This window comes from Heteronotia binoei, chromosome 5, assembly GCF_032191835.1.
Source record: "Heteronotia binoei isolate CCM8104 ecotype False Entrance Well chromosome 5, APGP_CSIRO_Hbin_v1, whole genome shotgun sequence".
NCBI classification, from domain to species: domain Eukaryota; kingdom Metazoa; phylum Chordata; class Lepidosauria; order Squamata; family Gekkonidae; genus Heteronotia; species Heteronotia binoei.
Window position 1 is genome coordinate 18,701,709 of NC_083227.1, and position 22,143 is coordinate 18,723,851.

Sequence of the window (22,143 nt, forward strand, 5' to 3'; positions counted from 1 at the left end):
CATCAGTTAAACAGCTGTGTGGTTGCTATGAAACCGGTTTTATTCTTATACAGCCCTTAGGCCAGTTGACACAAGTTCACTGTTTTTTACCACAGTTTTGCAGTTGGATTTTTGTTGCCATGATCTCTGGACCAACAGGTACGGAAGAAACTGAAGAAAAGCTTGTGCTTTGTGGGGTGGGTGAGTTTGTTTTTATTTTGTTTATTTTAAATCATGCTCCGCCTCCAGCAATTACATCTCAGATTACAGTTGATTGGTTACTCAGGCCCCAGGCAGGAAGTGACCTTTGACCCTACAACAACCCTTCCTCTCATAAAGGGACACGCATAGCAGAGCTCAGCGCGGGATGAGACTCCGCCTCTCGCTTGGTCCGGAGTGTCCGTTTTCTAAATTGGTCAAGGAACCCGTAGATTAAGGCTGGTTCCGCCCTCCTCTAGGCAGCCACGAATCAGAATCGCCTTTTTAGTGGGCGTGTGACCACGTTAGTGTATTCCAATCAGAGCCCGTATGTTATCGCCTTGCTAGCACCCACCCTCGACGATTAGCACATTTGGCTTTCTGAAAGGCTTGTGTTTCAGTCAATCAAGGACACGCCTCTCTTTTTTCCCCTCCCCAGTCACATGAGATTTTATTTTGATCGATGAAACGAAGGTAGGGAAATAAAGCTCTTAAGCCAATAATATTGGCGCACATTTTGACAGCCAGCTAACCTAACCAGTGAAAAAAGTTTTATGAGCCTACACAGAGCTGTAGGCGGCGCTAAACCCAATGCGCGCAATCGGAATCTCGGAGACTACAGTCGATTGCCTCTCGCTCCAACGAAATGTCAGTAGGGCGTGAAAGACGACCGGCTGGACCAATCGCTGGACGCCAGGCGTTTCCAACAGCCCTCCCGCGGCTTAAGTGAGGGCGGAAGATGGCGGCGGCCGGGACGGGTCCGGGGGATCCCGACGGGGGGTCTGAGGGGTCAAACCGCGACCGGAGCGCCTTTGAGTGCAATATCTGCTTGGAGCCTGCAAGAGAAGCAGTCATTGGCCTCTGCGGCCACCTATACTGGTAAGGTGGGGGCGAGGCTGAACAGGAGGTGGCGGAAGAGAGGGGGGCTGAAGGGGTGTGGTCGAACAAGTGGGGCATGCATGCAAAAACAGAAGCCTGAAGACAGTGGACTGCACAGAAAGTGGACCCAGATTTTTTTTTTAAAAGCCTCCAATTTGCAGCATTTTCTTGAGTAGAAGTCAGGCAGGTGACGTCTTTACCCTTCATTGTATCTTCCTGGCTGGCAAAACTGTGTCTGTTGAACTTCTGTCTGTCCCGGTTGCTGCTCAAGGCACAGAGTGAGGCTTGAGGGTTTTTTTTTTAATGGTACATAAGGAAGAGATAGGTGGCTGTATGGCTCCAAGGAGTGGGGTGTTGTGTTGGCACGGGTGTGAGGTTTCTAAAGGGAAGAAGCTATGGTGGGCAATGTTCCCTCTAAGCCGCAGAGTCTTGTGCGCAAAAATTCTACTTTGTGAGCTACTGGTATTAAAGTAGTGAGCTGCTGGCATGAAAGTGGTTAGCTGCTGCTTAAATTATTGTACTCTGGGGTCATCCTTCCTGAGCTAAGACAACAATGTGTGAGCTGGAGGCTAAAAACCCGTGAGCTAGCTCACACTAACTCAGCTTACACTGATGGAGGCCCTGGAAGGTCTTGTTTTCTGGTTGTGGTGGTGAAGAGCCTTTCTTTTGTAGCTGCAAATGTCTGGACTGCCTCTCTCTCGCTTTGAGGAGTCAGCTCAAGATTTATTTATTTATTTGATTCGGTTTGTAGCCCGCCCATCCCGTAGGACAGATGATGGGTCAGGGCCACTGATCCAGCTGTGTGTCAGTGGACAATGCCCGCTTTGCACACAGAAGGTCGCAAGTTCAGTCTCTGCCACCTTCCAGCTTAAGAAAGGATCATGGATGTGGAAAAACCTCTGCCAGAGGCTCAGGAGAGCTCCTGCCAGTTAGGGTAGACATCAGTGAACTTAATAATCCCGTGATGCGATTTCCCTATAAATCAGCTTTACATGGTCATGGAGCCTAATGAGACCGTGCCTTAGAGACATGTTCTGCTGCTTTCTGTTATACCATCCAAGGTGTTCCAGGCTGGTTGACGTGGCTCTCCTGTCCTTGATTTTATCTTAACAACCCGGTTGAACTGTGAAAGAGTACCTGGAACAAGGGCAGCCAACAATCTTGGTTGAGCGGAACATCTAGATCAGGGGTGGTGAAACTGTGAATTGGGAGCCACGTGTGGCTCTTTCGCGCATATGGTGTGGCTCTCAAAACCCCCACCACCCTGTCGGCTGGCTTGGAAAAAGCATTTGTCTCTTTACATCCCTTCTCCAAGCCGGCTGTTGACTTGGATAATGCATTTAAAGTTGCTTTCTTTCCATCTCTCTCCCTCCACGGGTGGAATTCTGGTAGAAGCTCCTTTGCATATTAGGCTCTTTTTTGTAAGCTCTTGGAGGATCGGCTACATCAGGGGGTGTGGCCCAGTATGCAAAGGAGCTCCTGCTGGAATTCCACCCCTGCCTCAATCTGTTTGCCTTCCTTCCTTGTGACTCTCAAACATCTGACGTTTATTCTTTGTGGCTCTTACATTAAGGAAGTTTGACCACCCCGATCTAGATTCAAGTCCAGTAGACTTTGGGAGATGAGCTTTCGAGTGTCAAAGTTTCCTTTTGTCAGATACAAAGTGACTGAGTGGGTTTTGCTGGAAGCAGAATCATCTTGTCTTCAACTGATGATCAGACAGCTGCGACACACTGTACACCCTCTCTACGCAGATATCAGTGTTGGTACCACAGGCGGTGTGGCTCTGTGGTGAAGCCTTTGCTTTGCATGCAGAAGGTCCTAGGTTCAATCCCTGACATCTCACATTAAAAGGACCAGGTGATGTGAAAGACCTCTGCCTGAGACCCTGAGAGCTGCTGGTAGGCTGAGTACACAGTACTGGCTTTGATAGGCCAAGGGTCTGAGCAGGACTTTTTTGTAGCAGGAACTCCTTTGCATATTGGGCCACACCCCTCTGATGTAGCCAATCCTCCTGGAGTTTACAGTAGGCCCTGAACTGCTAACCTCTTGGTGGATTGGCTACATCAGGGGTTCCTGTTACAAAAAAAAGCCCTCGGTCTGAGTCAGCTTCACGTGTTTGAGTGACAAAAATTCTCCCCTCACTGTGCCGTATGTGGCTTTTGATGGCTATGAATAGGGCAGAATAGAAGGATGAAAACTTTGGGAAATGGGGCGGTTCAGTTAGTTATAATACAATGAAGGAGCGGAGCTTGTGCGTGAAAGGGTGGAGCAAGGGGTGGTTCTGTGGTTGATTTTTTTGGGGGGGCTCCTTGGAAAGAACTGGGGTTACCTATCAAATCAAGTATGAGAGGGGCTTTGTTAAGGCAAACTGAAGTGAGGGGTTGAAGGAAGGTCATAGCCAGTCCTTGTCCACAGACAGTAAAGGAATAGAAGAAGACTGCATATTTATACCCCACCCTTCTCTCTGAATCTTAGCGGCTTACAATCTCTTATATCTTCTTCCCCCACCACAGGCACCCTGTGAAATGGGTAGGATTGAGAGAGCTCTCACAGCAGCTGCCCTTTCAAGGACAACCTCTGCGAGAGTTATGGCTGACCCAAGGCCATTCCAGCAGCTGTAAGTGGAGGAGAGGGGAATCAAACCCGGTTTTTCCAGATCAGAGTCTACACACATAACCACTACACCAAACTGGCTCTAGGTTAAAGGGGAATAGATGTAAAGAGAGAATAAGAAGTGGATGGGGTTTGCTTAGTGAGAAACTGGGAACGGAGAGCAGTCGCAGACACGAAAGTAGACTTTTGAAAGAAAGTAAAAGCCAATCTGGTTAGATCATCCGACTTCGATCTGGAAGACCCAGGTTGAGATCCCCACTCTGCCATGCAGTTCACTGATTAACCTTTACTGATCCAGGTGGCAGCCGTGTTGGTCTGAAGTAGCTGAACAAAGCAGGAGTCAAGTTTCACGTTTAAGACCAACCAAGTTTTATTTGGAACGTGAGCTGTCGTGTGTTCTCTAAGCACACTTCATCAGACGAGGAGATCAGGTATTGTGGGCTGAAATACAAGCAGTTTGTCGATTTAGTATGCAGACTGATCACATGGTGAGCCACTGTGGCTTGGCAGTTTGGTCTGGATAGCCATAAAAGGTAATAAAGTCCTCTGCCAATTGGCGTTTCTGTAAATCTAGGTGAATCACAAAAGGATGTGTATTTCCTAGTTGTAGTCCACCTAATTTAATCAACCTAATTTAATGTAATTAACCTTTACTGACATGCCGAACTGGTCAAAAAGGGCATTGCAGAGCTGAAAAAGTACGCAGGAGAGTAACCAAGATGATTAGGAGGGCTGGAGCACTTTCTCAATGAGGAAAGGCCGAAGAGTCTGGAACTCTACAATTTTAAAAAGAAATGATTGGGGGGGGGGGGGGGGAGGGCATGATAGAGGTTTATGAAATTACGCATCAGGTGGAGAGAGCTGCCAAAGAGAATTTTTTTCTCCCTCTCCCAAAATACCAGAACATCTTCTGGCAGCAAAGTCCACATTTTAATCCTTCTCTGACTGGAGTAGTATTTCCCTTTGAACCTACTGCCCGTCAGTGTGATTGGATGCCCTCGAGTTCTGGTATTTGGGGAGAAGGAGGAAGAAAGCTTTCTTCATCAGCTCTCTCTGCCCCAAGCATGATTATAAAACCGTAACCTAACATAAGAACGTAAGAAGCTTACGTTCTCAATAAAACTTGGTTGGTCTTAAAAGGTTGACTCCTGCTTTGTTCAAAACCATAAGATGGCATGGCCATCCTGTGCCAAGCAGGCTGGCAGATGAAGCCCACAGAGAGTTTTTTTGGGGGGAGGGCATAGCTGCCATGGAGGTGAGCCTGAGGGTAAGGCACAGGTGGGGGAAGGCAGAAGCCTGCCAAAGCTGGATGGATTTACAACCCCCTTGCAATAACTTCGTGCCCCCTCCCCATAGAGGTCCCTGGCCCACAGATTGGGAACTACTGACCTGTGGCCACGGAGGAGGGAAAAATTCCTTTTTTGGAGGAGCTTCCTGACGTTGTGTCCATTATCAGCTATAAGTCTGAGTAACAAGCCTTTTCTCTCTCCTTTTTTTTTAGCTGGCCTTGCCTTCACCAGGTGAGTCTTTTTTTGTGTCGTCGTCATCATCTTCTGGGTGCATGACTTGAGCAGGGGTAGCCAAACTTGCTCAATGTAAACGCCACATAGAATAAACACAGAGTGTGTTTGAGAGCTGCAAGACATGGACGTCAGATGTTTGAGGGAAGGCAGGCAGATAGATGCGGGGGAGGGAAAGTTGGAAATGAAGCAGTTTTGACTTTAAATACATTCTCCAAGCAGTTTTAACTTTAAATACAGTCTCCGAGCAGCCAACTGGTTGAGACGAATTCCTTCTCCAGGCTGATCTGTGGAGTTGGCAGCTTCGACAGCCACACAATATGTGTGAAAGAGCCGCATGTGGCTTCCCCTGGTCTAGATTGCAAGGGAAGAAGTTTAAGATTTATATCTGTGGCCAAGGACTCATTATTTCATAGCTCCCTATCCCCTTTCTCCGTTACACTGGGCCCAAGGCAGGTCACTGAAACATCTAAAATCCGACCATAAACCACTGGTGTGGCCGAAAACTCACTTTGCTCTTAAAGACTGAGGACGAATAAGCCCTTGAGGCCAGCAAGTGCCCGTTTTGCAAGAGTCATGCAGTCTCACCCATCCACTAGGAGAGTGGGCGCTTTCCCTTGTACAGGAGGTGCTGTGGGAAGAGCCCCCAAATGGGCCCTGGCATTACCTGTGTTTGCTCTTGAGGGCACTGAACAGGGCAGCTTCTGTGACTCCGCCGAGGAAGGTGCTGTCTGCTGCCCAGCTGGCCGCTGACCTCGGAGGGGAAGCCAGGCTTTCGGTTTCGTTAGTGAGATGCAGCCTTGATAGACCTCTCGATTACTATGAAGTATGGTAGCTTAGAAACCTCCACGCTATTTATTTACTTCATTTATTCATCCATTTTTATTCTCACAACAACCCTGTGAGGTAGGTTAGGGTGGCCAAAGGTCCCCCAGCAGGTTTCCGTGGTGGAGTAAGGATTTGAACATGGGTCCCTCAGATCCTAGTCAGACACTCTAGCCCTTACGCCACGCTGTTTCCCTGCTCAGAGGCAGTCTGCTAGAAAGGAGCAACTGAGCCAAGTGGTCTCCATTCTCCCTTGACTGTAGGCCTTCCAGAAGCATCTGGAAAACCTTCCTTTGGGATAGAATGCTGGGTGAGGTGGACTTTTGGTCTCCCCTAGTGAAACATTTCTTACTACAACCTCTGTCCCTGAATCGAACTTTGTGTGTTTGCGTTCGTGGCTGGGCTTTAATTCTGAAAAGAACAGGGCTGAATTCCAGAATCTGCCTATAAAGCTTCTTCCATCAGTAATCAGGGCAGAGCATTCTGCCTGTGCTCAGCGGCTCTTCTTAATTATTGGGACTTTGCAGGGCTTTTTTTGTAGCAGGAACTCCTTTGCATATTAGGCCCCGCCCCTCTGATGTAGCCAATCCTCCTGGACCTTACGGTAGGCCCTGTGCTAAGAGCCCTGTAAGCTCTTGGAGGATTGGCTACATCGGGGGGTGGGGGGTGGCCTAATATGCAGATCCTGCTACAGAAAAAGCCCTGGGACTTTGTAAATTCTCGGATACACAGTTCTGCCATTGAAAACTGGCTCAAGATTGAAATGCTCTTATTTATTTGGCACCTTCTGGGTCGCCTTTCTTCATCCCAGGGGGAGCTCTGGCAAGGTCCTTAAGTTTTCCCTGTGGTACTCTTCTGTTTTGATCCGCACCTGTGTTTAATGGTTGCTCGATAGTGCCAGGGTGTCTGCGGTAGTTAATGCCTCCTGTCACCTGTAAATTCAAGCCTGAGGAATGTGTCATGATCTTTACTGAGACTGATGCTTCTGATGATGGCTTAGGGGCTTGCCTGCTGTAGGTTGGAGGGTCCACAGCTGTTTGAGCTGTATTTTGGGGAGTTTGGCGACAGGGGTAAAAGCCTCCTTCTCATTCACTGAGAGCCAGTTTGGTGTAGTGGTTAAGTGCGCAAACTCTTACCTGGGAGAACCAGGTTTGATCCCCCCACCCCTCCACTTGCAGCTGCTGGAATGGCCTTGGGTCAGCCATAGTTCTCGTAGGAGTTGTCCTTAAAAGGGCAGCCCTCTCAGCCCCACCCACCTCACAGGGTGTCTTTTGTGGGGGAGGAAGATAAAGGAGATTGTGATCGCTCTGAGACTTTGAGATTCAGAGTATAGGGTGGGATATAAATCCAATATCATCTTCTTCACTGTCATGCTTTTTCCACCTAGTGGCTAGAAACACGGCCCGAGCGGCAGGAGTGTCCCGTGTGCAAGGCAGGCATCAGCCGCGACAAAGTCATCCCCCTCTACGGTCGCGGGAGCTCAGCCCAGCAGGATCCCAGGTAATATTTCCCCGCTGTTTTTTTTCCCCCTTCTTTCAGTTTTGACAGACCCCCATAGAATGGCAGTTCTGGAAGCTGTTTCTTCGTTCCAGCAGACTAATTGCTCTTTGCCCAATAAAGTCTTTGGCATTCAGGCACATTCAGAGGCACTAAACTTCTGAATCCCAGAGCCAGGAGGCAACATCAGTCTCAGCCTCTAAGAGAGCCAGTTTGGTGCAGTGGTTAAGTGTGTGGACTCTTATCTGGGAGAGCCGGGTTTGATTCCCCACTCCTCCACTTATAGCTGCTGGAATGGCCTTGGGTCAGCCATAGCTCTCGCAGAGCTGTCCTTGAAAGGGCCATTTCTGTGAGAGCTCTCTCAGCCCCACCCGCTTCACAGGGTGTCTGTTGTGGGGGGAGAAGAAATAGGAGATTATAAGCTGCTCTGAGTCTCTAATTCCGAGAGAAGAGTGGGGTATAAATCTGCAATTCTTTTTCTTTTATGCCCTGTTGTTGTCCCAGAGGAACTGGCTGGACCAGGGCCAGTGCATGGGAGTAGGTGACCTAGGCAATTGCCTAGAGTGCCAGCTCCCAACAGGGACGGGGGGCGGGGGCTCCTCCCTACTTGCGCCATCCCTGAGCCTCCGGCTGGACGCTGAGGGGTCGGAGGAGCTCCCCCGGCCCCTCAGCATCCAGAAACAATGGGACTTTCAGTCCTCAGCGCTCTCTGAACTCAGAGGGCGCCAACGACTGAAAGCACTGCACATTCTTTCTCGGTGCTGAGGGGTCGGAGGAACTCTCCCGGCCCCTCAGCACCCAGAAACAAAGGTATTTCAGTGCCTGTCGTGATGATGTCATCTCTGGGTGATGTTATCATGCTGTGCGTGTGCTTTGTGCATGTGCGAAAACTTTTTCCCAGTGGGAGCGGGGCTGGGTGCACGTCAGGGTTTTGCCTCGGGCACCCCACGCGCCGGCCCTGGGTTGGGCACTGTGTGAGACAAGATGCTGGTCTAGGTAGGCCATTGGTCTGACCCAGCAGGACTCTTCTTATATTCTAATGAAAGCCTCGGCCTCTTAGACTCTGTTGTTGGGCCTCCAGAGGAACTGCTTGCCTGCTGTATGGGACAGGATGCCTGGCTGCATGGACCGGGGCTCAGTGGCAGAGTATCTGCTAGGCACGCAGAAGGTCCTGGGTTCAATCCCTGGCATCTCCAGTTAAGGATTAGGTGGGAGGGGATGCAAAAGACCTCCACTTGAGATCCTGGAGAGCTGTTGCTAAGTCTGAGTAGACAACACCAACGTTGATGAGCCACAGCTCTAAGTATAAGACAGTTTCATTTGTGTTCATGTGTGCTTGACATGGCAGGCTGAGGTATGTTCTCCTCAGGGGTGGAATTCTAGCAAGAGCTCCTTTGCATATTAGGCCACACACCCCTGATGTAGCCAATCCTCCGAGAGCTTACAAGACTCTCTTTTTTGTAAGCTCTTGGAGGATTGGCTACATCAGGAGCGTGTGGCCTAATATGCAGAGGAGCTCCTGCTAGAATTCCACCCCTGGTCCTCGTGAACAAACTGTGGTGTCGATTCGCATGCTGCATCGAGTGTTACAAGGCAGAGCGAGAAACAAGAAAAGGATCACTGCTATGGATGGCATTCCTATTAAGCCTTTGGAAAGCAGGATGATCATGGATAGGAAAGACCAGGGGGAGGTCTTGGAAGTGTTCTAAGGCCGCGATCACACACACTAAACAATGCACTTTCAATCCACTTTCATTGCACTATCCAGCTGGATTTTTTACTGTGCAGAAAGTGCGTTGAAAGCGCATTATTTAGTGCGTGGGAGCCCAGCCCAAGTTCAGTTTTGACATCATTAAAATGCTGGGGAAGCCGACCCCTGCTTAGAACACGGCAGAATGGGTCACACAAGTGGGAAGAAGTGGCAAGGCCCTCCCACCAGTCCCCTTTCCCGCACTTTCCCTACTTAATGGAAGTCTGAAGTGTCCTTAGGAGGAATCGGATCTCATTAAACTCCAAGAGAAGACAGTCTTCATTGAGAATAGTCTCTAGTGGAGCCCACCTTCCTCCCAGCAAGACATCTGAAAGGACAGGCGCTCGTCTTTCCCATGCAAGCTTATGGAATCATTAGAATGCAAGAAGAGCCCTGCTGGATAGGCCCGGTGGTCCACCTAGCCCAGCATCCTGTCTCACATGGTGGCCAAGCAGTTCCTCTGGAGGGCCCACAATAGGGCATAGAGACCACAACCTTCCCCTGATGTTGCCTCCTGGCTCTGGGGTTCAGAGGCTTAGTGCCTCTGAATGTGGAAGCTCCCCTTAGTCACCATCACTAGTAGCCACTGATAGACTTATCCTCTGTGAATCTATCTAATCCCCTTCTGAAGCTTTTGGTTCCTGTGGCCATCACTACATCCTTCGGAAGTAAAGTTCACATTTTAACCAATCTCTGTGTAAAGAGAGATTTCCTTTTCTCTGTCCTGAATCGACTTGCCCATCAGCTTCATTGGATTCGCTCACGTTCTGGTATTTTGGGAGAGGTAGAAAAAGTTCCCTTCCTCCCTCCCTTTCCATTTTTAGCCCGCCCTTCCCCTAGCACAGGGTCAGGGCGGGTTCCATCATAAAAACAATCAACAGTAAAAAAAAAATAATCAAAATATATCAAATCTAAAACGACAGAGAACAATAGATACTAAAATGGCAAATTCTGCCTCACAGACATGGCCTGTTGTCCAGGTCCAGCGCTGAGATGGAATGAGTGTCGCATTGTAAGTGTTGCACAAATAACATCTGTCAGTTTTTTTCATCCTGTTAATTTTTTTAAGAACTGTTTCCTCGGGTACAAAACTGCTTCAAGGAGTTGTGTGTGTGTGGGGGGGGTTATGTTCGGAAGAAACAGCCAATGCACACTTCCATCCTCTCCTGCAATCTTGTGGAACCAATTACTTGGGGGTGTTTTGGGGTTTGTTTTTTTCTTTTCCTTCAGAGCTTGACCCCAGAGCAGAATAGGAAGGTCTGGAACTGAACCACGGCCCAGCCTCCCTGTTCTTGCTGTCTGCCCTCCCTCCCCCTCACCTCCCGAGATATTTATTTTTGGGTAAGCTGGCTGAGGGTTCGGTGGAACAAGCACAGGAGCTGGGATCAGGAGGGCTTTGTAAGCAAAACAGCTCTACTCCCAAGAGGATCTCAAACGAGAATTCTCAAGCCACATAAGCAGCAGAGCGCTCGGGGAGGCTTTTTGGCACAGGAGATCCATCTATCACGTTTATATTCAGCCTTGCATTCAAGAAGCCTCGCATTCAAGAGTGGGGGATTGCCATCCTGAGAATCTGAGAACGTTTTTAAAAGGAGCCATCTGTCCGATTATGGATGGACTGAAGGCAACTCCAATTTGGAGCGCCATGAGAGTACTGGACTATGAATTGAAAGACCTGGGTTCAAATCCCATTGCCCTGGCCTTGGAAGCTTGCTGGTTGAATTCCACACTCAACTTAACTTACCCTATAGGTCTGCTCTGAGGATACGATGAGGGAATTACAGCTGCATCTGCAGGAGAAAAATGTGTTGGATGGCTGGGCCTTGGGAGGAAGACAGGCAGGGCACTTAGCAAGATTGGACCAGCCTATGTAGAGAGCCAGTTTGGCATAGCGGTTAAGTGTGCAGACTCTTATCTGGGAGAGCGGGTTTAATTCCTCACTCCTCCACTTACAGCTGCTGGAATGGCCTTGGGTCAGCCATAGCTTTCACAGGAGTTGTCCTTGAAAGTGCAGCTGCTGTAAGAGTCCCCTCAGCCCCACCTACCTCACAGGGTGTCTGTTGTGGGGGAAAGAGATAAAGGAGATTGTAAGCCGCTTTGAGTCTCTGATTCAGAGAGAGGGGCGGGGTATAAATCTGCAGTCTTCTGCATCATCGTCATCTTCTTCATCTTCATCATCATCTTATCCTGCATAGCTCCATGGTGTTTTTCCCAGCCAGTATTTCATCAGTGTGTAACAAACTGGAATTCACTGCCTAAAATGTAGTGGTGGTCACTGGCTTGGGTTGGCCTGTACAAGGGCGTTAGACAGGTGTTAGAGAGCCCCATGGCGCAGAGTGGTAAAGCTGCAGTACTGCAGTCCTAAACTCTGCTCACGACCTGAGTTCGATCCTGGTGGAAGCTGGGTTCAGGTAGACGGCTCAAGTTTGACTCAGCCTTCCATCCTTCTGAGGTCAGTCAAATTGAGTCCCCAGCTTGCTGGGGGAAAAGTGTAGATGACTGGGGAAGGCAATGGCAAACCACCACGTAAAAAGTCTGCCGTGAAAACGTTGCGATGCAATGTCACCCCGGAGTCGGAAACAACTGGTGCTTGCACAGGGGACTACCTTTACCTTTTGTAGACAGCATCAGAGGCCAGGCCAGTCAACAGCCCTAGTAGCTGAAGGGTAACCGCCGTGTCCAGAGGCAGTGCCTCTCTCTCTCACGGGGTGCTGGAATGAGGCAAGCCACAGAGGGAGCTTGTCCTGCTCACTGGAAAATCATTTGGGCTGTCCTTCCATTAGGAAAAAAGGATCAGATGGGTCTTGGAGCTGTCCCACCAAGGCCCATTTTTTACAGCAGGAGCGGAATGGGTCAGGCAAAATATGCATTGATGTCTCTGACATGGGTGAAGGGCCGCGGCCCAATCGTCAAGCAGCCTTGGGCAACAGTGCCGCCGCGCTTAGGATCTGTGGCATAACATGGCTGAACCTTTCTCGTCCCAAAGCGCTGGAGAGCAGCATTCCCTCTAAGCTGAATTAGTGTGAGCTAGCTCAGTGTTTTAGCTTCTGGCTCACACATTTCTGTCTCGGCTCAGGAAAAATGGTCCCAGAGCAAACTAATTTATGTAGCAGCTCACAGCTTTAATGCCAGGAACTCACAAAGTAGAATTTTTGCTCTCAAGATTCCACAGCTTAGAGGGGGTATTGTCGGAGAGCTGCTGCCAGGCAGAGAGAGACGACAATAACATTTATTTTATTTGAACCCCAGGGGTGGAATTCTAGCAGGAGCTCCTTTGCATATTAGGCCACACACCCCTGAAGTAGCCAGTCCTCCAAGAGCTTACAAGGTTCTTTTTTGTAAGCTCTTGGCGGATCGGCTACATCAGGGGGTGTGGCCCAGTATGCAAAGAAGCTCCTGCTAGAATTCCACCCCTATGTACCCCTGCTTTGCCACCCAAAAGGGACCCAAAGCAGCTTACGTTGTTCTCATCTCGCCTCCCAACAACCCGGTGAAGTAGCTTAGGCTTAGAGTGCATGAATGGCTCAAGGTCACCTGGCGAGCTTCCATGGACAGAGTAGGGATTCGAACCTGGGACTCCCGAATCCTAGTCTGATGCTCTAAACACTGCACCACGCTGGCTTAGTGAGCTGGATCTGTGGTTTGTTTTCCTACGTTCCTGTACACACACTGGAATTCAGCTTACATTTATATTGCCGCTTCATTCAAGGGCAAAACTTGGCTTCTCATTTCCTCTTTTTAAACCAGGAGCCGAGTCTCCAGCCCTTGTGAAGGGATGCTTGGAAGCCCACTGGGGCCACACCCCAGTGAGATATACAACATGAGGATTCCCTGCAAGCAGAAGAACTGGACTCAGTGAGAGCCAGTTTGGTGTAGTAGTAAAGTGCGCGGACTCTTTATCTGGGAGAACCAGGTTTGATTCCTCACTCCTCCACTTGCACTTACTGAATGGACTTGGGTCAGCCAAAGCTCTCATAGGAGTTGTCCTCAAAAGGGCAGCTGCTGTGAGAGCTCTCTCAGCCCCATGTACCTCACAGGGTGTCGTGAGGGGGGAGGTAAAGGAGATTGTGACCGCTCTGAGACTGAGATTCAGAGTATAGGACGGGATATAAATCCAATATCATCATCTTCTTCAGTGCGGCTCTTGCTGCCTGCTGTAATTAGCGGGAGCAAAATGGAGACCGCCCTGTATAAAATAAGCAGGTTTGTGGGATTCAGCTGGATTTGGGTGACAGGTACAAGACGCAGAACCTGGGGGACTGGTTTTGGGGCCTTGCCTTGCTTAGCCTTTTGTGTTGGGTGGTGGGGAAAGCCACAAAGGGGGAGGGTGAGACACAGTGGCAGCAAGCGGGGCTGACCACCCAACATTCATCTTCATTTTCTTGCAGGTTGAAGACTCCTCCCCGGCCACGGGGTCAGCGTCCAGAGCCCGAGTCCCAAGGGGTGAGTGTACAATGTCGTCAGCCCCACCCTCTGTCTGTCTGACTGTTTCTGCACTTTTATCATGCCTGTCCTTCAAGGAGCGCAAGTTGCTCTCACCACAGTTTTATCCCCACAACAGCCCTGCTATTTAGGTTAGAACAGGGGCAGGCACCTTTGGAATTCTGACATTCACGGTTGGTTGCGGCCACAAAACGGCCTGGTGGAACACTCTCCCAAGTGAGAACAGGGCAATGTGGAACCTCCTACGGTTCCACAGGACCTGTAAAACAGATGTTCCACCAGACTTTGGGTGAGGCGGCAGGTGTCTAATTACATCAGCCTCCCTGCTCCACACTGTCTTGCACCATTTATGTTGCACTTCCAATGGTGGTTTTACCCACTTACCCAGTACTCAGCCCGTCTTGCACACACAGAAATTTAGGAGGCCTTGTTAACTGTGCCCATTTTTGACGTCTTGTGCGTAGTGTCATCTGTTGAATAGGTGTTAACGCTTTGGCATGTATTATGAGAGCCAGTTTGGTGTAGTGGTTAAGTGCATGGACTCTTATATGGGAGAACCGGTTTGATTCCCCACTCCTCCACTTGCACCTGCTGGATCGGCCTTGGGTTAGCCATAGCTCTCGTAGGAGTTGTCCTTCACAGGGCAGCTGCTGTGAGAGCACTCTCAGCCCCACCCACCTCACAGGGTGTCTGTCGTGAGGGGAGAAGACATAGGAGATTGTAAGCCGCTCTGAGTCTCTGATTCAGGGAGAAGGGCAGGATATAAATCTGCAATTCTTTTTCTTCTTCTAGTTTTTAATTGTTTATAAAATTAAATAATAAAAACGAAAGAGGTGGAACCAGCCACAAAATGGCTGCCACAGTGAAAATCCTTGTGTGGTAGTGGCAGCTACTACCGAAGCAGTGTTTTTAAGCAGGGCTCATTTTGTAGCAGGAGCTCCTTTGCATATTAGGCCACATCCCCTTGCTGCAGCCAATCCTCCAAGGGCTTACAGTAGGCCTTGTAATAAGAGCCCTGTAAACTCTTGGAGGATTGGCTACATCAGGTTGGTTTTGGTGGATGCCGTGGGGCCTGCAGGGTGCTAGGGTTGCCAATCCCCAGGTGGGGGCAGGGGATCCCCCGGTTTGGAGGCCTCCCCCCCGCTTCAGGGTCCTCAGAAAGCGGGGGGAGGGGAGGGAAATGTCTGCTGGGAACTCTGTTATTCCCTATGGAGATTTATTCCCATAGAAAATCATGGAGAATTGATCCGCGGGTATCTGGGGCTCTGGGGGGGCTGTTTGTTGAGGTAGAGGCACCAAATTTTAGTACAGCATCTAGTGCCTCTCCCCAAAATACCCCCAAGTTTCAAAAAGATTGCACCAGGGGGTCCAATTCTATGAGCCCCAAAAGAAGGTGCCGCTATCCTTCATGATTTCCTATGGAAGGAAGGCATTGAAAAGGTGATGGCCCTTTAAATGTGGTGGCAAGAACTCCCTTTGGAGTTCAATTATGCTTGTCACAGCCTTGATCTTGGCTCCACCCCCAAAGTCTCCTGGCTCCACCCCCAAAGTCGCCTGGTTCCACCCCCAAAGTTCCCAGATATTTCTTGAATTGGACTTGGCAACCCTAGTGGATGCCGCAGGATGGATACCCTCAGTTAGAAAAAGAGCACGTGATTGGCCCAAGATCCGTCCTAGTGCTTCGCAGCTGAGTGGAGATGCATAAACATGGGGCTTCCTGAGTCTGAGTCCAACACTTCTGACCACTACTCCATACCAGCCTCCTCCACCTCAGCTGACACTCTGCCTTTGGCAGCAGGCTGCTAATTCCTTCTCCAGCCAAATCTCCAACCCTAGGGAAGGGATGCTTGGAAGCCCGCTGGGGCAATGCCCCAGTGAGATACACAACATGAGGGTTCCCTGCAAGCAGAAGAATTGGGCTCAGTGAGAGCCAGTTTGGTGTAGTGGTTAAGTGCACGGACTCTTATCTGGGAGAACCGGGCTTGATTCCCCGCTCCTCTACTTACAGCTGCTGGAATGGCCTTGGGTCAGCCATAGCTCTTGTAGGAGTTTCCTTGAAAGGGCAGCTTCTGGGAGAGCTCTCTCAGCCCCACCTATCTCACAGGGTGTCTGTTGTGGACAGGCGGAAGATAAAGGAGATGGTCCTTGAAAGGGCAGCTTCTGGGAGAGCTCTCTCAGCTCCACCCACTTCACAGGGTGTCTGTTGTGGGGAGGGGGGAGATAAAGGAAATTGTGACAGTTCTGAGACTCTTAGATTCAGAGTATAGGGCAGGATATGAATCCAATAACATCTTCTTCTCCCCCTTCTTCCCTTTCCCCTCCCTGCTGGCAGAGCGTGGGCGGTTTCCCTGATGCAGCCACCGGCTTCCATATGGCGTTTGGGATCGGTGCATTCCCCTTTGGGTTTTTTGCTACCGGCTACAGCGGCCCCGGAGAAAGAGCAGGTGAGGTTCTGCTTTCTAAAGTCGGGTTAAATAAAAAGTGCCACCTGCTCAGGGAGGGGGGGTGCATGAGGAGGAAGGCAGCAAGCTTGTCTGTACGCTTGCGTGTGCTTCCTCTCAACTGCGTACGGGTCCATCTCTAGGTTTTTGTCCCGACTAACTCTGTTTTGGAGAGGATCTGACTTGGGTTTGCCCACTCCATCATGATGTGGTATCGGTGCAACGCCCCATTGGCCTGTGCTAAGTTTTCATTTCCTCTTTGAAGCAACGGAACATGCAAAATAGGTCAAATTTAAACAAGCAGGCTAATAACTGCTCTTAAAGCCACCGCACTTCACACAGTGTTGAAGGGAATGGATTGTACTGTGCTTGTGCATTCCATTGTTTGCGGTCATAAGCACACGTGTGTGTACACTCTATCCACTGGCTGCTCTTACACAACCTAACAATTGGCTGTGCCACCTCCTCCCCCTGTCTGTCCCAGTGTTAGAGACCCACATGCTGGCACTTCTTATTTTTTTGTTCTATGTTCAACTGGTGGAATGTTCATAAAACATTCCATGACTCCACAGCATGTAAGCCAATGGCTAGGAAGGGATTGTTTTCAAACAGCTGCAGACAGAATTCTTGTAGCCGGTCGCTGCAGATGTTTCATACAGTTTAGCTCACATCTGCTTAGATGTATTTTTCCCTGTTCTGTCTTGATCAGGGGAAGGTAGGGCGCAGGGCTTATTTTGTAGTAGGAATTCCTTTGCATATTAGGCCACACACTCCTGATGTAGCCCATCCTTAGAGCTTACAGGGCTCTTAGTACAGGGCCTACTATAAGCTCCAAGAGGACTGGCTACATCAGGGGTGTGCGGCCTAAGATGCAAAGGAGTTCCTGCTACAAAAAAAGCCCTGGTAGGGCATGTTTTTTCTTCTGCTCACGCACTCCAGTTTGGTGAATCTCTGTAGGACACAAATCAGTTATCCAAAACAACCTTTAACTTGGGGGGGAGTTAAGTGAATATTTAATGTTCAGTTCTTTTTTTGAAGTGAGAGGCGGGGAGTGCTTCTGAGGGCAAAAGCTGTCTTCTGCCTTCTCTGCCAGGAGTCCTTCACATTATTTATTACAAACCTTTCCTCCGGACATTCCCTGCCCGCTGCCGTTATTTCACATTTTGCAGACTTTGGACTCCTGAGTGTTGTTTCGATTTATGGGTGATCGGATGAGTTTAGACTGCCTGTGAGCCTGGTTAAGAGTACTGTGGGCAGGGACAGAATTCTAGCAGGAGCTCCTTTGCATATAAGGCCACGCACCCCTGATGTAGCCAATCCTCCAAGAGCTTACAAGAAAGAGCCTCGTAAGCTCTTGGAGGATTGACTACATCAGGGGTGTGGCCTAATATGCAAAGGAGCTCCTGCTAGAATTCCACCACTGACAGTGGGCCCTGCCTTAACTCCTTGAGGGGACATTTAGTGTGGTCAAGTGTCTGCTTTTCATAGTGAGAAGGTGCCAGGTTGAATCCCCTGGATCTCCAGTTAGAAGGACCAGGTAGCAGTTCATATGAACAATCTCAGTCTGAGACTGTGAAAAGCTCCTGCCAGCAGAGCTGGATTAACCATTAGGCCAAGTAGGCACTGGCCTATGGGCCCCCATGCCTTTAGGTGTCCCGGGCTGGCTTTTCCTCCCATTTCCCCCCCTGCTTGCAGCCCTCCCAGCTTGCACGAGCAGCCAGCAACTGAGCTGCTCTTTGCCTGACTTGCCTGGTGTGGCTGCTGCTGGCGTTGTCAACAAGTTTGCCTCTCTCTGCCTCTCCCCTGCAGCTTTGTCCAAGGGGCTTTTGAGAAAGTGCCTGCAGGCTGCAGCGGGGGCCATGGGCAGCAGGACAGGCACTCAGACTCTGAGATAATTTGCCAGTGGGCCCCCAAGAGTTTGACTGCCTAGGGGCCTCCACAGGGTTTAATCCAGCACTGCCTGCCAGTCCAAGTGGGCAGTTTGTAAACCAAGAGCCTAGGTGTGTGAACTCTGGCTTGGGACATTCCTGGAGATTTGGGGGATGGAGTCTTGGGGAGGGTGGCGTTTGGGGAAGGGAGGGACCTCAGCAGGATATAATGACATTAGAGTCCATCCTCCAAAGCAGCTTTCTTATCCAGGGATTGTAAATACAAGTGGAACCAGTGTGAAGATAAGCAATATAAGATAACCACTGGAAGCAATAAAACTTTCATGCCAAGAGTGTAAATATGCATTTTTAGTGAAGTTAAACAAAAACAGAACTAAGGAACACTGAACATTCTTGAAATCCCCCCCCCCCAAGTCTCTCAACGGTCACAAAGAATGATAACCTCTTCAAATAGCACTTGGGTGAAGTCTTTAATTTCTTAGTGTTCCACTCGTGATGGTGTGGAGAGAATAAGGAAGTGTTTTTAAAAGGACTCCCCACAGTTTCAATAGTTAGTTCTTCCTCAGCCTCTTTCTCCCAACGTTACATGCATGTTCTAATTTGCTGCTACCGGCAGCAAATTAGAGCATGCATGGATCCATATTGTAAAGAGTAGAGCCGTGTCTCCGTGTAACATCAGGAGAGAGGCTGAGGAAGAACTCACTATTGAAACCGTGAGGAGTCCTTTTAAAAATGGTTCCTTATTTTCCGCATCATCACGAGTGGAACACTAAGAAATTAAAGACTTCATCCACATTTTCATTAAGTCCTGTTTGAAGAGGCTATCATTCTTTGTGACTGTTGAGAGACTTTGTGGGAAAAATTTCAAGAATGTTCAGTGTTCTTTAGTTCTGTTTTTGTTTGACTTCACTAAAAATGCATATTTACACGCTTGGCGTGAAAGTTTTATTGCTTCCAGTGGTTATCTTATATTGCTCATCTTATCCAGGGAAACTGATCTGGATTGCCTGGAGATCAGTTGTAATTCCAGTTGGTCTCCAGGTTCAGGAAGGATGGCCCCAGAGCACACTAATCTATGCAGGAGCTCTGAACTTTAAGGCCAGTAACTCACAATGTAGACTTTTTCCTCACAAGACTCTGCAGCTTAGAGGGATCATTGGTGAAGAGGTATGGAAATCTGCCTCTTCCCTTTCCCACTTCTCCCAAACCTGCTTTAGGTGTGGTCTTGAAGTTGCCACAAAACAGGCACAGTGTCTGGTGACCGTTGCTTCTAACCTTCTCTCCTTCTCCGTCCCTCTTTCTGTGCAGAAGCGGACGCGATGAGACCGTCGAGCTGGCAGGATTCCTTGTTCCTCTTCATCGCCATCTTCTTTTTCTTCTGGCTGCTGAGCATCTGACCGAGCCCTCCCGGACTTGCCCTACGCTAAAGACTTCAGAACTGGACAAGGAGGGCTTCGATGGTTGGAGGGGGAAGGAGATGTTGGGGAGGGGGCAGGGAAGGGAGTTTGTTTCCGGGCTGCTCGGGGCCGAGCAGGCAGGGGTCGTGAGGATGTAATTGAAGCATGGTGATTCTCTGTCAAATTCCGCTGCCTCCCCCCACGTACACACAGATGCGCGCGTGCATCTTATGCAGAATTAAAGTATGTAATAGGACTACTTTGGAGATTTTGCAGTAGGGAAGGGATGGGGGGGGGGGAGTCCCATGACTTAATTGTGATGGGGAAATCTTGTAATTCTCAAACAGTGGGTTTGTTATTCCTTCCCCTCCTGCTTCCTCTGTGGGAAGGGGAGCTCAATCCGATAGATTCGAGAGAGTGCGAGGGTGCGCAATCATCTGCCTCATGGAGGACTGTCTTCCGGCACTTCAAAATACTGTGTTGGCTCACCTACTGCTTGTGCCCCCGTAGGATGGGGCGTGTGCCGTCTTGATTTGTTGGCACTGTGGGCGATTCAGAATGGAGAACGTGCGAGAGACAATGTGCAGGAGTCTTTCATCTTGGCGTTTCTTGGTTGAGTTCCCCCAGCCCCTTGCTGTGGTTCGTGGCTTATACGCCGTCCTTTGCTAGAGCAGGAATCCAGAGTGACTTTGCCCTGTGTGTGAGTTGACACCAGGGTTTTCGTAGCAGGAACTCTTTTGCATATTAGGCCACACACCCCTGATGTAGCCAATTCTCCAAAAGCTTACAGGGCTCTTCTGGCCGGGCCTACTGTAAGCTCCAGGAGGATTGGCTACATCAGGGGTGTGTGGCCTAATATGCAAAGGAGTTCCTGCTATGAAAAAAAGCCCTGGTTGACACTGTAACACGAGGGGCAAGGCAAGGAAAAGGGCAGGAAGGGAGCGTGTCACTTTTCTCGTCCTAAAAAGCACAAGTCCAAAGACCCATGCAGGGGTGGGGAAGGAACACAAAGCCAGGAGATGTCCAGGAACAGAGGAGAGCCATTCTTGGAAGGACCCCTCCCCAACATTAGCGCATCCTGATCCTGCCGTTCCAGCTGCCAGTCACTGGGCTGGGATTTGATTTGACAGGCCCAGTCGCCACCCTCCACGGGGCAGCAGAAGAGGCCCTCAGTCGGGTGGAATCCTAGCAGGAGCTCCTTTGCATATTAAGCCACGCCCCCCCTGATGTAGCCAATCCTCCCAGAGTTTCCAAGGCTCTTTTTTGCAAGCTCTTGGAGGATTGGCTACATCAGGGGTGTGTGGCCCAATACGCAAAGGAGCTCCTGCTAGGATTCCACCCCCAGGCCTCCTCATGGTTAGTTCCATGGGATGTAAGAATCTGTCATGCTTTTGCAAAGGCACCAGCTAGTCAAGCTACAGCAGTAATTGAAGGACAATTAGCCGTTTTCTGCAAATTGGCAGGAGGGGATTATCATGGCCAGGAGGGGACTTCCACTGTTTGGGGTCGTGGCAGGTTGGGGGAGATCCTTGTCTTGAATTAACAGTATTTCGTGGTCCAGGAATCTGTGAAAATACAACTTTTTTCTTTTTGAGTGAATGAGCAGAGACTTGGTGTAAATTTAAATGATGCTGTAATTAAATTAACCCACGATTCTTATTCCTGGTATGGGGATGGTTGCTTTTTAAAGTTATTAGGGGATATGTCTCTGTAACGGAAAGAGGGATGGTGAGTGGCGTATTTTACCCCGACTGACTGCCGTCTGGAAGAGACAAGCATGCAAAAACTGCCTCTTTGTCCCTTGCGGTCCTTTTCCCTCTTCCCCCAGTGCCTTCTGATACTTCCATCTGGCGTTGAATGTGTATTTTTGACTTCATATACCTGCCAAGGCTTATCTTCTCCCCGCACAGGAGCCTTCCCCTCTCCCCCAGCCTGCTTGCAGACTCTTGGCGTGGTTCTTCCTCTTCCGTGTTTCACTTTTTATTCTCCTGGCACAGTTCCCTCTGCCAGAGGACCCAGCTGGCTGCTTTCCACCCCTCTGTTTGATGGAGCAGTTGAGAGTGGCGGACTCTAATTTGGAGGACCAGGTTTGATTCCCCACTCCTCCCCCTCCCACATGCAGCCAGCCCGGTGACCTTGGGTCAGTCACAACTTCTCTCAGAGCTGCTCTCTCAGCCTCACCTACCTCATGACGTGTCTGTTACGGGGAGGGGAAGGGAAAGGAGATTGGTAAGCCGCTCTGAGTGAAGGGTGGGGTAGAAATCCAATTCTTCTTCTGGTCCACTTAGGATTAATCATGTATGGCCATCCTGTCTGGTTGCTGCTGCCCAGCCTGTCTGTAACACACAGGCAAGTAAGCTACTGGTGTCTTTCCCCAAGCCACAGGTCTCAGCCCATTTCAGGATAGAAGAAGACTCCAGAAATCAGAGACTCATAGCGGCTTACAATCGCCTATATCTTCTCCCTCCTGTGAGGTGGGTGGGGCTGAGAGAGTTCTCACAGGCAATACAACTGGGGGAATCCTGTTCCTGGGATGAAGAGCTCAGAAGACAATCCCTCTGCTGTTGCAAGTTGTTCAAGACACCTGAGGCACCCTTAAACCTAGACCCCCCCCCCCAAAAAAAAAGCTTGATTAGAAGTAGTCTATCTGCAAAGCGGGTAACTCCAGCAAGTGAACCTGTCTGTATGAAGAGAGAGGCTGGATTCCAG

At 49.7% G+C, this 22,143-nt stretch overlaps 1 protein-coding gene across 1 annotated transcript; it reads left to right on the plus strand.

The window, feature by feature from the left end:
- Positions 1-346: 346 nt before the first annotated feature.
- On the plus strand, positions 347-21,093 carry RNF5 (ring finger protein 5). The gene is made up of 6 exons (XM_060238963.1): positions 347-1,056; positions 5,174-5,192; positions 7,405-7,517; positions 13,653-13,707; positions 16,040-16,151; positions 19,346-21,093. Exons 1-6 carry the CDS (start codon positions 917-919, stop codon positions 19,432-19,434), a joined length of 528 nt encoding a protein of 175 aa, XP_060094946.1. The 5' UTR covers positions 347-916; the 3' UTR covers positions 19,435-21,093.
- The last annotated feature ends 1,050 nt before the right edge of the window (positions 21,094-22,143 follow it).